Source organism: Pseudopipra pipra, chromosome 24 (genome assembly GCF_036250125.1).
Source record: "Pseudopipra pipra isolate bDixPip1 chromosome 24, bDixPip1.hap1, whole genome shotgun sequence".
Classification (NCBI taxonomy): domain Eukaryota; kingdom Metazoa; phylum Chordata; class Aves; order Passeriformes; family Pipridae; genus Pseudopipra; species Pseudopipra pipra.
In genome coordinates, this window is record NC_087572.1 from 2740211 (window position 1) to 2753732 (window position 13522).

The 13522-nt window shown below is 49.7% G+C and overlaps 1 protein-coding gene across 1 annotated transcript; it reads right to left on the minus strand.

Annotated features, from left to right (window-relative positions):
• Positions 1-1749: 1749 nt before the first annotated feature.
• Positions 1750-6722, minus strand: IFNLR1 (interferon lambda receptor 1). Its single transcript, XM_064635205.1, has 7 exons — positions 6367-6722; positions 5783-5906; positions 5362-5543; positions 4880-5022; positions 4231-4387; positions 3610-3728; positions 1750-3410 (listed from the first exon to the last, which is right to left on the minus strand). The coding sequence occupies exons 1-7, from the start codon at positions 6461-6463 to the stop codon at positions 2478-2480; spliced, it is 1755 nt and encodes a 584-aa protein (XP_064491275.1). The 5' UTR covers positions 6464-6722; the 3' UTR covers positions 1750-2477.
• Between the last annotated feature and the right edge of the window lie 6800 nt (positions 6723-13522).

Genomic DNA, 13522 nt, shown 5'->3' on the forward strand with positions numbered 1-13522 from the left:
TCCACAAATCCCAACTACCCCTTCTGCTTCCCTCTTTACCTCGTGGATTGTCTGTTCCTGAAGCTCTTTCTGTTCCCTGCTCTGCTAGGGTGTTAACAGGGCTCCAACCATGCCATGATGCACCACTGGGCATTTTGTCTTTCTCACCTCACCTGGACAAAGGCAGAAGCCTCACAGGTGTGTTAAACAAGACACACCTATCCAGCAGCGTGGCCCACATCTAGTTAAGTATAACTCTTCCTTAGGGTGTTCCCTGAATGACCTGCTAAAGTATTTCCACTTTTTTCCTTCACTCACGTCACTACCTTGTGCCTCTGCTGTGTGACAGGGCAGGGATCAGGGACCTTGGATTGCACCTGAGACTTTAGTTTTGAGAATATAACTTCCAGCTTCATTCCTGCCCTTATTTCTAGCAAGATGCCACCTTTTGAACAGCCCAGGAAGCACCTCCCTGAATCTTTAGGTGCCTGAAGGTTTCCAAATCTCTACTTTCAAGTTTGAAATTAAGCACTTGGCTTCGAACTTCCAAACCTCCTCAAACTTTCAGCTCCCTCACAGTCCTGGGGGGGGCCTGCAGCAAACCTGGTGACTGCTACATGTGCTCTGGCTGTGACTGACCCTTTTGCAGTGGAAAACAGGTCTCAGGCCCTGCTGAAAGAAAACGTGGAGGAGTGGGATGCTGCCTCCCCCAGTGCAGCTCACCTGGCCCTGCAGCCTGTCCCTCAGCTCCCTGGAAAGACAAAGAACTGATCCCAGGCCCTGTTTGCAGAGCTGTGACATGTCAAAATAATTTTGTAGAGGTTACACAACTCCAGAGCTTCCTGTAACTCAAAGCCTGGGGGTTTTTCCTTGATTGCACAAGAAATTGGGTGGTGATTACTTTGTATCACCTGTATCTTTCTAAATGAACTGGAGGGATTACAATGCAGGATGTACCAAAGGACACTTTGCAGAGGACAGGCAAGAAAAGAAAGGATAATTCTAGTTGATGGGTCCTTTCTCCAACCTCCCACTTTAATCCAGGCCCTTAATTAGCACATCTTGCTTCAAAGCCCTTCCCAAACCCTCCTATCACCCCCTCCCCCTTTCAAATATTGTTCTCCTGATTCTCTAAAGATTTCAGCTTTAATACCCTCCATCAACACCCTCCCCTCATCTGAGACAACTCTCCCTGAATGCAGAGAATGGCTGGGGGGTGTTTCCCTCTTTCTTTTAAGGCTTTGCTTTTCGGTGTGTCCTCCACACAAAGGCTCTCTCTTTATACTTCAGTATAAAAAGACTTTTTACAAGGGCACATAGTGATAGGACAAGGGATAATGGCTTTAAACTGACAGAGGGGAGAGCTAGATTAGATATAAGGAAGAAATTGTTCCCTGGGAGGGTGGGGAGGCCCTGGCACAGGTTGCCCAGAGAAGCTGTGGCTGCCCCATCCCTGGAAGTGTCCAAGGCCAGGTTGGAGCAAGCTGGGCTAGTGGAAGGTGTCCCTGCCCAGGGCAGGGGACTGGAATGAAATGAGCTTTCAGGTCACTTCCAACCTAAACCACTCCATGATTCTTTGTTCAGAGAGAGGGTCACAGTCCTGGTTTTTCAGTGCCCAGGATGGCCTGTCTGGGAAGTCTCATAGGATTCTACTCCAACCAAAGCATTAGGAAGGCCCAGGTGGGGTCCTGTTTTAAAATGTAATATTTTTCAGGATGAGCTGCAGTCACCCTTTGTAGCTCTGGGACACAAAAACACACACACATGGAGTTATATATAAAAATATCAAAATATTATTGCTCTCAGACACTCTGCACAGCAGGAGGAGTTTCAGCTTCTGTAAGTATATCCATATAAAACAAAAAATAAATAAACAAACATGCTGCATATTTCTCCCTCTGTTGGAACACAGAAGGTGATCTTTTTAGGCTGAGGTAGAGAACTTTCCATCCCACAAAAAACAGATGTTGCTGACTGTCTCTGTAAGGTGCTCCCAGCCCAGCAGAGGTGCAGTTCTGCAGTTGGGGAGGAGCAAATGTGACGTAAACAGTTTAAAATCTCCTCCAAATCAACGTGCAGGCACAACACTGTGTTTTCAGGGCCCAGCTGATGGTTTCACACGAGTCTGGGTTGTGGTTTTGCCTTTCATAACTCACATGTAGCAGCTCCCTTGCTCTGAAGTTTTGGGTGAACAGGAGGCAGTGCCTGTTTGCTGTGTGAAACCTCCCGAGATACCTCTGCCTGACTCACCCCTGGCTCTAATCAGAGCCTGAGCACCTTATCACAGTACATTGGGACAGTGTACAGAGGTTACTGGGAAATTAATTACACCTTCTGTGTCCCTAAAGTCATATGCCTTGATAGGCCAGACATCAGCAGAGAAAACTCCAAGTGAATAAATAAAAAACCAGCGTCACTCTCAAGATATTTGTCCTTGTTCAGGTCTCCTTGCCTGGATATCTGGAGCTCTCCAGCATTTTCCAGGCACTCTGGGTGCTCTAGGTCCTTCCCAAGTAATGTGCATGGCTGTAGCCTTTGAATTGAAACTTTGGATCATATTTGTCCCCCGTGTTTGAAGGTCCAAAGGTGTCACTCAGCACCGTGGATGTGGGAGGTGTCCCTTCGGTAGAACTGTCGCTGTCACAGTCACTCGAGATCCCTTCATCTGCTGCCACCTGCAGAGTGTGTAAGGGGATGAGCAGCTGGATGCTGGGATCCTTCCCGAGCTGGGATATCCCGTGGGTCTGGCCCTGCAGATCAGTGATTGATTTCTGGTGATACCTGGTGAAGGGATGACCCTCCTGCTGCGGGTGGTGCTCACCGGGAGGGCCTTGGGCACAAACCCCCTCCATCAGTGGATGAGGGAGGGTCATTCCCAGGCTCTCACCCCTGTCTGCCTCGTGCTGTTCACTGAAACCTGGGAATCTCACATCAGTGAGGGATATTGTCCCTAAGGAGGAACTGTGAGAAAGGGATGGTTCCTCATTTGCTTGGGGTCCCGAGGTGTCCACCTCATCCTTTCTCTCTGGGAAGGAGGAGAAACCCGAGGTACTGAGGTCAAGCAGAGATTCACTGTCCACAGAGAGACCTCCAGTTCCTGAATCCGAGCTTGTTTTCCCCTGAACTACTTGGGGTAGTTGGCAGCTGAGATGTCTCTTTGGAAAGCGAGTCACTTGGTTGTATGGGATGAAAGTGCCGCTGTCTTCCTCCTCCTCCTCCTCCTCCTCCTCCTCCTCCGATGATGATGATGAAGATGATGGTGATGGTGATAGGAAAGAAGCCACCTGTGGTAGGCTGTTCCTTGCTAAGGCTCTGCCTGTCTTCCTTTGTGCCTTTGGCTTCTCTGTGCAGGTCAGATCATCACTGCAGAATTCCTTCTCACTGAGCTCCCAGGGAAAGGCTGCTCCAGCAGCGTGGAAGCGACGAAAATCCTGCCAGGGAAAAGGAGGGAGACAGTCAGTTAGTGATGCTTTTAAAATAAAAGTTTGGATACAGGAAAGCCTACTTAAAGTGGGACTTATGAACACAAAACTGAGACGTGCAGAACCCTCCTCCCCACTCCTCCCCAGTTCCCCTCTGAAAACCAGCAAGGCTTTGAGTCAGGAGGGGACCCCAGAATCTGGGCCATACCAGAGCCTGAGGCATCTTCCTTTGCTTGGCTTCTTGTTTCAAAAAGCAGAGGATGAAGGCACCAATCAGGAAGATGGGGAGGACAAACACAGGGATCGTGGCAGGAAGTGGGAACTTCACTGGTGAAGAAGAAAAAATAATCTCCTGTTGGTGCTGTTTTTGTAGCAGTTGTGGGCTTTATATTCAGCTGTTCTTTCAGAAATCTCAAAAAATGGTGGGCTCAAGATCTGTATTTTGCAAATGCAGGGGAAGGAGAACAGACCTGCCTAAGATCAGACTCTAAGTCATGGTCACAAAGGAATGTTCATACCAGCCAATGCTTTACTTGGATCGGAGAAAACATGAAGCTTTATTCACATATTTTTCCCCAAATTTCCCTCAAGAGCACAACAATATTCAGGACATTCAGCAAACATTTCAGGGTTGGCTTTTTTAAGTGAAAATGTTTCTCCAGAAAGCAGGAACAGTTCACTAGAAAATCCAACCCTTTAACAGGAAACCCATCATTGTTGTTGTTGGTTTTGAAGAGCTGGTTTTGGTGGAAATCTTTGACTTGGCCTAATCCCACTCGATGTCCCACCACATCCTTTTCTGGGAAGGACCAGAAAAAGGTCCACATACCTTTGTGGTTTAATGGCAGACACACTGGTGGGGAGAACTCGCTGTATTTTGTGGGGTAGCTTTCGTAGATAGATCTGGCACTAAAGCAGTAGTTGCCTCTGAGTGCAGTGGTGTTAATAGTCACTGAGTCCCTCCTGAATTTATCTTCATATTTCTTCTGTTTGGAAACAAAACAGAGGATTGGAGAGATGGTTCTTTCACTATTTGGGTGGTGTTTCTCTACCATTTCAGCCCATGATTCCCTTCGTTACGTTGTGTGGCTTCAGGGGTTGGGAGGTGCATGGAGAGACATTCCAAGCAAGAATCTCTCCCAGGGTTATGGATCCCAGGGTGGGATTTCCAGCTGTGCTGTGCTCTGTTCTGCCAGGGAATGCTGACCTGGTTGTTTTAAACCTCAGATATTGACTGTAGTGTAGCATCCCCTTCCTGATAAAAATGAGGAACTGACAATAAAATAAGGAGGCACACACACACACCACACACAACACACACACATGCACTCACATCTACTTTTTTCCTCTGGCTTTGGTTTAACTCTGGTTTGGCCAGTCCCTTTTCCCTAGGCCCTGGATGCAGAAATGTGAAGCTGTTTCAGTTCAAGCTGGCCATTGTTCCTCCTTCTCCCCCAAGAAGAGCCACTTTTACTGACCTTGTCTTCAGATCCAGCTTTCCAGTAGTTCAGTTCGTACTTCCAGGTGAGCTTCTCCACACAGGTGGGCAAAGGGAAGGAGGCACTCACATGGATTAAATTCTCCTTGACCTTCAGGATGAGCACGGGGGGAGCCAGTTCCACTGCAACCGAGCAGCCAGACATGAGAATGGTGCTTGCTTGGGTCTTACCTTTCTGAGACTGATCCACACCAGGAGGGAGGCAAAGGAACACCTTTTTTACCCCACATCCCCCTGCTGGTATATGGAAAGCTTGAAGCCAGTTTGTTCACCTGGAGCTCCGATGAACAAATTCTGACAACTCTTGCTGCAAATTTAATTTTCAACCTATGAGGGCTCGTCGCAGTTTGTGCTCCACAAAGCTCCTGATTTCTGTTCCTGTGGTGTGTGAGCTGCTCATTTGCTCAGGCACCACTGTTGCTGGGATGTCCCTCCATCCAGGCTGGAACCTGGCAGACTCACCTGCTGAATAGTAATCCTTGAACCGGGATTTTACCCAGCGTGACTGGAGCCGGCCTGAAACAGCCCTCACTCGAGCCCGGACCTCGGCGAAGATGTTTGAAGGCTCACAAGTCAGAATGCAAGAGGTTGTGGGAATGTTGCTGCAATGAGGAACCTCCAGCCATTTGCCCTCGTGATCCTTGCTGAAAGAAGAAACAACCACACCATAATTGCCATAATATTAAACGTGTTGTTTTGCTATAATTTGTGCAGCAAGAGAAGGGAGTGTTTTGGAGGATGGGTCCCAAATCTTGCTCGGAGTTTGGAGCACTTTCAACGTGGATAATGTTTGGTTTTTGCTGAAAGGTCACTGATCATTATGACATTGATTAACAGAGTTGCACAGTTGTTTGCCCTGTGCCACACCTTCAATCAGACTCACCTTTCATAACTCACAGTATATGTCACATCTTGGGGAGATCCTTCTCCTGGAGCCCATGTCACAATCATTTCAAAATCCTTTGACAGCAGTGTAACATTCTGAGGAGGGAGAAGTCGAACATGACCTGATCAAAAGGGAAAATCATGTGGATTATTTAAAAATAACTTTGGGGATAGGAAATATCACCTGGTTTTGATTGAGGTGGTGTCAAAATTCGAGGCAGAGCAGCTCAGTTCATTTAAAACTGGAAATTGGCTATGGAAGCAGGTGTGATATAGTAATTTTTTTTTCCTCATTTCTTATAAAACATTCTCCCAGGCAGATCCTGCCAGGAATGCAGCAAGGTGCAGCATCCAGCTCTGCCACATGGACTTTCCTGGCACCTATTTTTCCTGGCAGACCAGTACATCCATCACCAGCCCTCAACAAGACCCCTTCTATAGACAGATTTTAAATTGCCTTTGCCGTGGAATAACTCACTTTGTGTGAATCATTCCCATTCAAACTGCTTAAAATTTACCCCTATCTGTCTCTCCTCCTACAAGCAAAGCCACGTTGTGAAAGGAAAAGTAACAAACAGGTACCTCCAGCCGGGTGCAGGAAGCACAGAGCCAGCAGGACTCTGACCCTCCAGGAGAACATCCCGCTGGTCACCTCTTCCTTCCCTTGACACCTTTCCATGGCGCTGTTTTTCTTGACTAAAGTTGTATGAATCCAGGGGATGCTGGAGTTAATGCCCCGCACACACACGCACACCCTCCCTTCCTGCTACAGCCAAGCACAGCCCTGCACGTTGGACCGGGCAAGGAGCCCGTGGGAGAGGAATTTTGGGGAAAGGAGGCGTGAAAGGTTGCAGTACTACGCCCTCCAGTGCTCCTCGGCACAGGCTGTGGAACGCAGAGGAAGCCCAGCCCAACCTCGTTAAAAATCAGACCTTTGGAATGTACCTGCGTGGCTGTGAAATATTAATAGAAATCAACTGAGGTTTCACTGCTGGAGGAATCTATTTATAACCACCACCAATAAAAACCGGAAGGGTGGGGTGCTCTGATAGCCTGGTGTTTACAAGAGATCGAGGATTTTCTCTTTATTTCTGTCACCATCACGTTTTTCAGGAGTCAGGGAATCACTCCACTTTCCAGATGCAGGGGGGAGGTGCAGAGGTGGGACAGGGATCTGCCCCTTCCCACTGTGGGCAAGTGAAAGGACCTGGATCCATCTGCTCAATCCTGTGTGTCTCCTGAATGCCAGTGCTGCAACTTCCCTATACTTGGTTACCAGTTATCTGTCAGGAGACCAAAAATCTCCCTGAGGATCAGGACCAGCTGCCAGGGCTGAGCCAGCACATGGGTCATGCTTGGCCCCTGTGCTCCCAGACCCATGGGCACACTGGCTGTTGGCCTTGGAATTTGCAGCCATAAGACTCTCAAGGTGTTTGTGTCCTCACAACACAGTTCCTTTCAACTCCAGAGCTCTCCTGGAGCACAGCCTGGTTCCTAAGTTGCTGCTGTGTCCCATACCCTCACAGTTCTTCCTGAAGCAAAGCCAAGGAGCAGCAGTTTTGTTCTGTGTGTCTCAGAAAATCAAGAAATATCCTGGCTCAGCCACGTTACAAGTACAATGCCCAGGGGGATGTGCTTGGAATGGCTGTGCCACTGCATCCTGTGCACAGAGAGAGAAGGGGGAAATCCCTGGATCGATTGTGCTGTTGTTTGGCACATCTGTTCTCCTGCTTTCCCATCACAGTCACCTCCAGGCCTGTGCCATGAGGAAAGGGAATGAGTCAATGAAGTTACAGCTTAGGGAAAAGGGGTTTTCCTGGCTCTTCCCCAGCTGGAAAACTCACCCAGCCCAACAGACAGCCCATTGCTGCTCCTGTGAGTGTCAGGGTCTGGGTACTAAGCAGGAGAAGAGCTGATGGAGCTGGGTTTGTACTGGTCAAAGCCTGTGTTTTTACCAGGAATGCATCAAATGTCTCATTTCCATGAACATGGTATGATTCGAGCCATAGGAGGAGGCAAAGTTACGAGTTTCTTCAGTCACAATTTACTCCAAAAATCTCCATTTCTTCTCACCATGGGGTTCTGTTACTGGAACTTGTCCTTGGCTGTTTTTGCTACCTCTGTTTAATTTCATTTAGTTTTTATGAAGTTTCTCTTTCTTCTGCAAAAAAAGAACTATAATCCTGTATAAGGAAAAACCCAAAGCAAAGTATCTGAAGGGTCTATTCCCCTTCAGCATCCAAACATCAGAGCCAGGACCAACACATGGATCTTGTGCTTCCTGTACCAGCCTGGGCAGAATCAGAAGCAGTTCCAGGACCAGTCATTAAGGTCTTGCTAAGAGCCCTCAGGCAGCTTCTCTCAAAGATGAGGTGCCACTTTTAGTCAGCATTTGCAAGAAGGTGAATCTTATAATCATTATCATCATCACCATCATCATCACCATCATCATCATCATTTCCTGTGAAACTTCTGCCCTGAAATCTGGGCTCCACCGGCCTCTGTGGCAAAACTCCCCCTGATTTTAGCACGCCTGTCCCAGGAAATCCCGGAGCGCTGCTGGCACAGGGGGTGGCCAATGCCACGAGGTGTCGCTGCCCATCAAACAAAACCCGCTTTTCCTCCGAGCGACACCGATTTGGAACTTTGGCAAAGCACTCAGAACTCCCTCCGCCCTCCGCGCTGCTCAGCACCCCCGGCCCGGGCCGTGCCCCCCTGAGCGGTCCCACAGCATCCTCTCACGGAGGGCACACAGGGCACCGACCACCCAAAGTTCTGCTCTCCTGCCCCACTCCCCTTTGTCCCCGGCTGTGGGTGCCCAGGCAGGGAGGGGATCAGGACTGTCACCTGTGGGAAGGGCAGGATGATCAGCTGCACGGTGCTGGGGGGCTCCTGGGGGGTCCTGTGGCCTCTGATGACTTTATGATGCAGGCAGGGAAGCTGCTGCTGCAGAGGAAGGAGAACACTCTTTGTCCTTGGGCAAATAAGTAGCTGTGCCCAAGTCCTCCCACTGTTTTACACATATGTAGCATAAATACCCAAATATCCTTATTCAAGAGCCATCTGGATGCAATCCTGTGCAATGTGCTTTAGGATGACCCTGCTTGGCCCCACTGTGGTCCTCTTCCATCCTTAATATCAGGAAAGGTTCTTCCCCCAGAGGGTGGTTGGGCACTGAACAGGCTCCCCAGGGCAGTGGGCACGGCCCCAAGGCTGCCAGAGCTCCAGAAGGGTTTGGACAACGCTCTCAGGGACAGGGTGGGATTGTTGGGGTGTCTGGGCAGAGCCAGGAATTGGACTGGATGATCCTTGTGGGTCCCTTCCAGCTCAGGACATTCAGTGATTCTGTGAATCATTCTGTGATTCTGTGAAATGCTTTGGGATGGGGTTGTCATTCCACAGTACATTCCACAGCCTCATCCTCCACCTTTGCATGCTCTGTGATACCTGGGGAACTCTCCATGTGCCACCTCTTCCCTCTCCACGAGCAACAACTGATTCAGCCCAGGGGGGCAAACCCTGCGACCTTTCCTGAGTCACACTGACGGGTATCTGCCCATCTTGAGGAAGGGCACTGCAGGAAACACAGTGTCACCCTTGGGAGGAGGCACAGTTGGGGCTGTGGTTTGATTTTGTGAAGCCTTTGGAGGCAACAGGCAGCATCAAGTCACCCCAGCTCCTTCCTTTTGCTCTTACCCCACCCAGAACTGTGTGTGCTGCGTTCTGAGAGCCTGGGAGGGTGACTGAGCCTGGGGAATAAAGAACATCCACAGATTAAAAAACGTAACAGGGCATTTCTGGTACAAATGGCACCACAAGGAACCACAGATCCATAAGTGCAGCGTGATTAACACTTCCAGTGTGCTCTCACATTTCCATCACCACCACGTTGTGGGGGGGGTTGGATGAATCACAGAATCACAGAGTGGTTTGGGTTGGGAAGGACCTTAAAGCTCATCTCATTCCACCCCCTGCCACAGGCAGGGAACCTGCTACTAGCCCAGGTTGCTCCAAACCCCGTCCAACCTGGCCTTGGACACTCCCAGGGCTGGGGAATGTTTTCAGTATTTCTTAAAATGTGAAATACCTTTTCTGAAATATCCTCCACATGGACTTTCCCAGTTGATTTTTTTGTTTCTTTCTGAGTGTTAAGAGCTTTTCTTTCCCCGAATGAAACCAGAAGGTGCATTTGGAGAACGTTCCTATTGGAACACCGGAAAGTTTCGACTCCACATATTTGGGGAAGAAAATTTTCAGTTTCTTCAGGTCAGGAATTGTTCTTCTCTAGCAGCTCTGGCAGTTCTGTGCTGTGGGATTGCTCAGCTGCAGGTGGGGAGAGGAGGTGGCAGTTGTCACAAACCTTCTGGACACTGAAAGTGTCAGGGAACAAGAGTGACATTTCCCAGCAGCCCTCACTGGGTGATTTGAGACACTTCTTAAAGGAACATGATCCAGATAAATACTGTTTTAAAAGCAGGTTTTGCCTAAGATCTTCATCACTGAGTGACTAAGGCCTTTAGTTGCTCAGACTCAGCTCTTTAAATGGTCTTTTCCTTCTCTGCTGTTTAATTAACTTCCCGCTGAGGGTGTGATGATGCCTCAGACAGTCCTGGCAGCCCCTGCCACCCATCCCTGGGCTGTCCCTGTGCTCCCACAGCCCCCAGACCTGGAGCATTCCTCAGCATTTCCCTGGAACATCACCCCAGATCCCTCTCACCATGGATGTGTGCTCAGGTATTGTGCACACAGGGACTGAGACAGGAAAATTGTGTGAGCCCAAGGCTTGGCAGTGAGAAAATAATGTCTTTGACTTGGGAAGTGACCTGCAGAGCTTCCAGGTGGAGCTGGAGTCCTCACCAGTGTGAGACTGCTTTTCTTGGCTTAATCTCTTCATTTCTGGAGGTGGTGGAGCTGATATAACTGTGGATCATAGAATCCTAGAATGGTTTGGGTTGGGAGGGACCTTAAAGCCCACCTCATTCCACCCCCTGCCATGGGCAGGGACACCTTCCACCAGCCCAGGCTGCTCCAAGCCCCATCCAACCTGGCCTTGGACACTCCCAGGGATCCAGGAGCAGCCACAGCTTCTCTGGGCAACCTGTGCCAGGGCCTCACCACCCTCACAGGGGAGAATTCCTAATATCCAGTCTAAACCCACCCTCTGCCAACCGTGGTGGTAAAAGTGTGCCAAGTGGGCCTGTCTTCAGAGCTGGGCAAAGCAAAATCTGAGGGCAGGGGAATAATTTTTCCTTCAACATTTCTTCACCATCCACTTGGAAAAGTGAACGAGCATGGCAGTGTCTGAAGAGAAAATATCCCTCAGCCCCAAACCAAACATAAAAACATAATTTGAAACTGAAAGTGAGACTTTATGCACTTCCAAAGTTTTCTGTGGAAACCACTTGCAATTTTTGGGGGGAGAACATCCTGTTTTACAAGGAGACCTATGCTTAGGGGAGGGGCAGAAAATGTCCAAACAAGTCACTAGTTTTGGAAACTTCCTCCCCTGTCCTGAGTTCCTCACAAGGAAAGGACAACTTTGGCCCTGAGGTGCAGGGATCACTGTACCCCACACTGTCTTCACCTCCTTGGCAGCTCTTCTGCCCAGCTCTCCCTTGCTCTCCCTGGCTTATGTAGGTCTGTAGGACGAGTTGTGTGGCAAAGGCACCCGTGTCATCCAGGAACAGGAGTGTGGAAACAGCCCCCGCCCCGCGTGTGGCGTTGGCAGAGGGTGCAGGGACACCCCGAGGGGAGGAGAGAGATCCCAGGGACAGCCTGGCACTGCCAACACACTGCCAGCACCATCCTGGCTGTGGGGACCTGGAACCTTCTTGTCTCTCCCCAGAAAGCTTTTTGTTGGAGGCTTAGCTCTGACGTGGAGCTGGGGGGCACTTGATCTTCTGTGGCTCCAAAGGGGAAATTTCCTGTTCTTTGTGCCTGGAAACAGCCCTGGCACTGTCATGGTTTACACACTGCTGAGTGGTGCAGTTGATGGGAATTACTTTGGAAGGTTCAGGGAAGCAAACATGGGGTTAGCACAGAACGAAATGCTACTGAGAATTAAGAGGTTAAAAAAAAATCCGCAGAGCTGGGAGATGGCAGATGGTAAAACAAAATGCAGCAGTGTCCCCTTGACCCAGACAGGCATCTGGGCAACCTGTCACCAGGAGGAAGGGAAGAGAATGGGCTTGATTTGTTTTTTAAACTGAGCCTGAAAAGACTTAAAATGAAAAGCAAAAGCAAAAACAAGCCCATAAAGTTTTCCCCATACAAGTGCTATGAATCATTTAATCTCCTTTATTTTTTTCTTCTGGGGGAGGGTTCTTAAAGGAACTCAGGGCTTTGCCTGTGCACAGCAACTGGGGCTGACACAGCTCCTGATACCAGGGGCATGATTTAGAGGGTGTACACATTTAATAGTCTGCTTCTGCAGGGGGAGAATACAGGCATCTCTGTCCCCTCCAGGTTTAGATCCTCCTCTGGTACAGGGAGAGAGAACCTTCCCCTCATGTCCTCCCTGTGTCAGTGATCCAGCCCATCCTTCCTGCCCCGTCCCTTGCTGCTTGATCATTTAGCAAGTGCAAATCTGCAGAGATTTTTTTATTTCCTCAGCAAACCCTGCACTCACAGAGTGAAATCAGCCCCTCTAAGAGGTTTAATGAACAAATGAACAAGGAGAAGAATCTCTCATGCCCATGCTGGGCCTTGATCCTCTTTCTGCAGCTCCAAACTGACTTCAGTCTACCTTCCCCGTGACCTGGGTTTTGGGTGCAGACTGTGCTGTGCAAACACGGGGCTGCTGCACTGAGGTCCTGGAGCCACCAGCTGCCTGTGGAACACTAAAGGCACAGCTTGGCTCTTGAGCAAAGGCAGCACTTCTGTCAGCTGGAAATTCAGCTGATCCCCAGATCCCACAGGGATGGGCACAGGGAGGGGGCAAAGCCTTGCTCCTGGTTTTGCCTGGTGGTGTTGGACCTGGCAGCAAGCGAAATCCTTTTCTACCCTTAATAAATTAAACACAGTGGTTAAACGGATCTCACCTGAAATCCAAACTCCAACAAAGCAGGCAGAGTTTGGATCCCAGCCTGACCACAGACAGACCTTTCCCTCTGTGCCTCCCTGAGCAGTGGGGCAGTGGGATGTGTGGCTTAGTGGGCTCCAGCTGGTGGCCCGTTTTTTACGCTGCTTCTCTTGCTTTCCCTGAAACCTGCCCCTTCCCTCCCCTTCCCAGTGCCTTTTCATTGAGGCTGAGAGCAGGCAGGGAGCTGCCTGGACATGCAGCAACGGCGAAACTCCAGTGCACAGGGAGGAAAACACGTGCTTGCCCACAAGGTGCAGATACAACAACACGGGAACGTCCCGGGGGCACCGAGCCTCCCGAAACCCCCAGCTCCCAGCGTGGGAAAAGTGCTGGGGACCCTGCATGTTCCAACAGAGAGATTGAATTCCAGCAACCTGCCTGTTGTACTCCCCGAGCCAAACCCTGCTCTTGGGGGTCATCCCACAGGATTCTGAGCTTACCACCCCTTGGGGAGCAGTTCCTGACACTGTGATATGACGTCACCCTGCCTGATGAGAGAGGTTTCACTCTTGGCTCAGGACTGTGGGATGGCCCTGACTGAAACTCAGGGAAGCAGGGATCTCTGCACACCCCTTGCAAGCAGGAGATAAACTTGATCTTGAGTGTATTTTACCAGTGGTGAAGTGAGTGCACACGCTGGGAAGGAGAAGGGTGACG

Excerpts from the sequence above, each read along its gene's own strand:
- IFNLR1 (XM_064635205.1), bottom strand. The coding sequence starts at position 6,463 with ATGGAAAGGTGTCAAGGGAAGGAAGAGGTGACCAGCGGGATGTTCTCC. Across the intron at positions 5,023-5,361 it reads CAAGGATTACTATTCAGCAG|TGGAACTGGCTCCCCCCGTG; the intron begins GTGAGTCTGCCA and ends GCTCGGTTGCAG. Across the intron at positions 3,729-4,230 it reads TCTGCCATTAAACCACAAAG|TGAAGTTCCCACTTCCTGCC; the intron begins GTATGTGGACCT and ends CTTCTTCACCAG.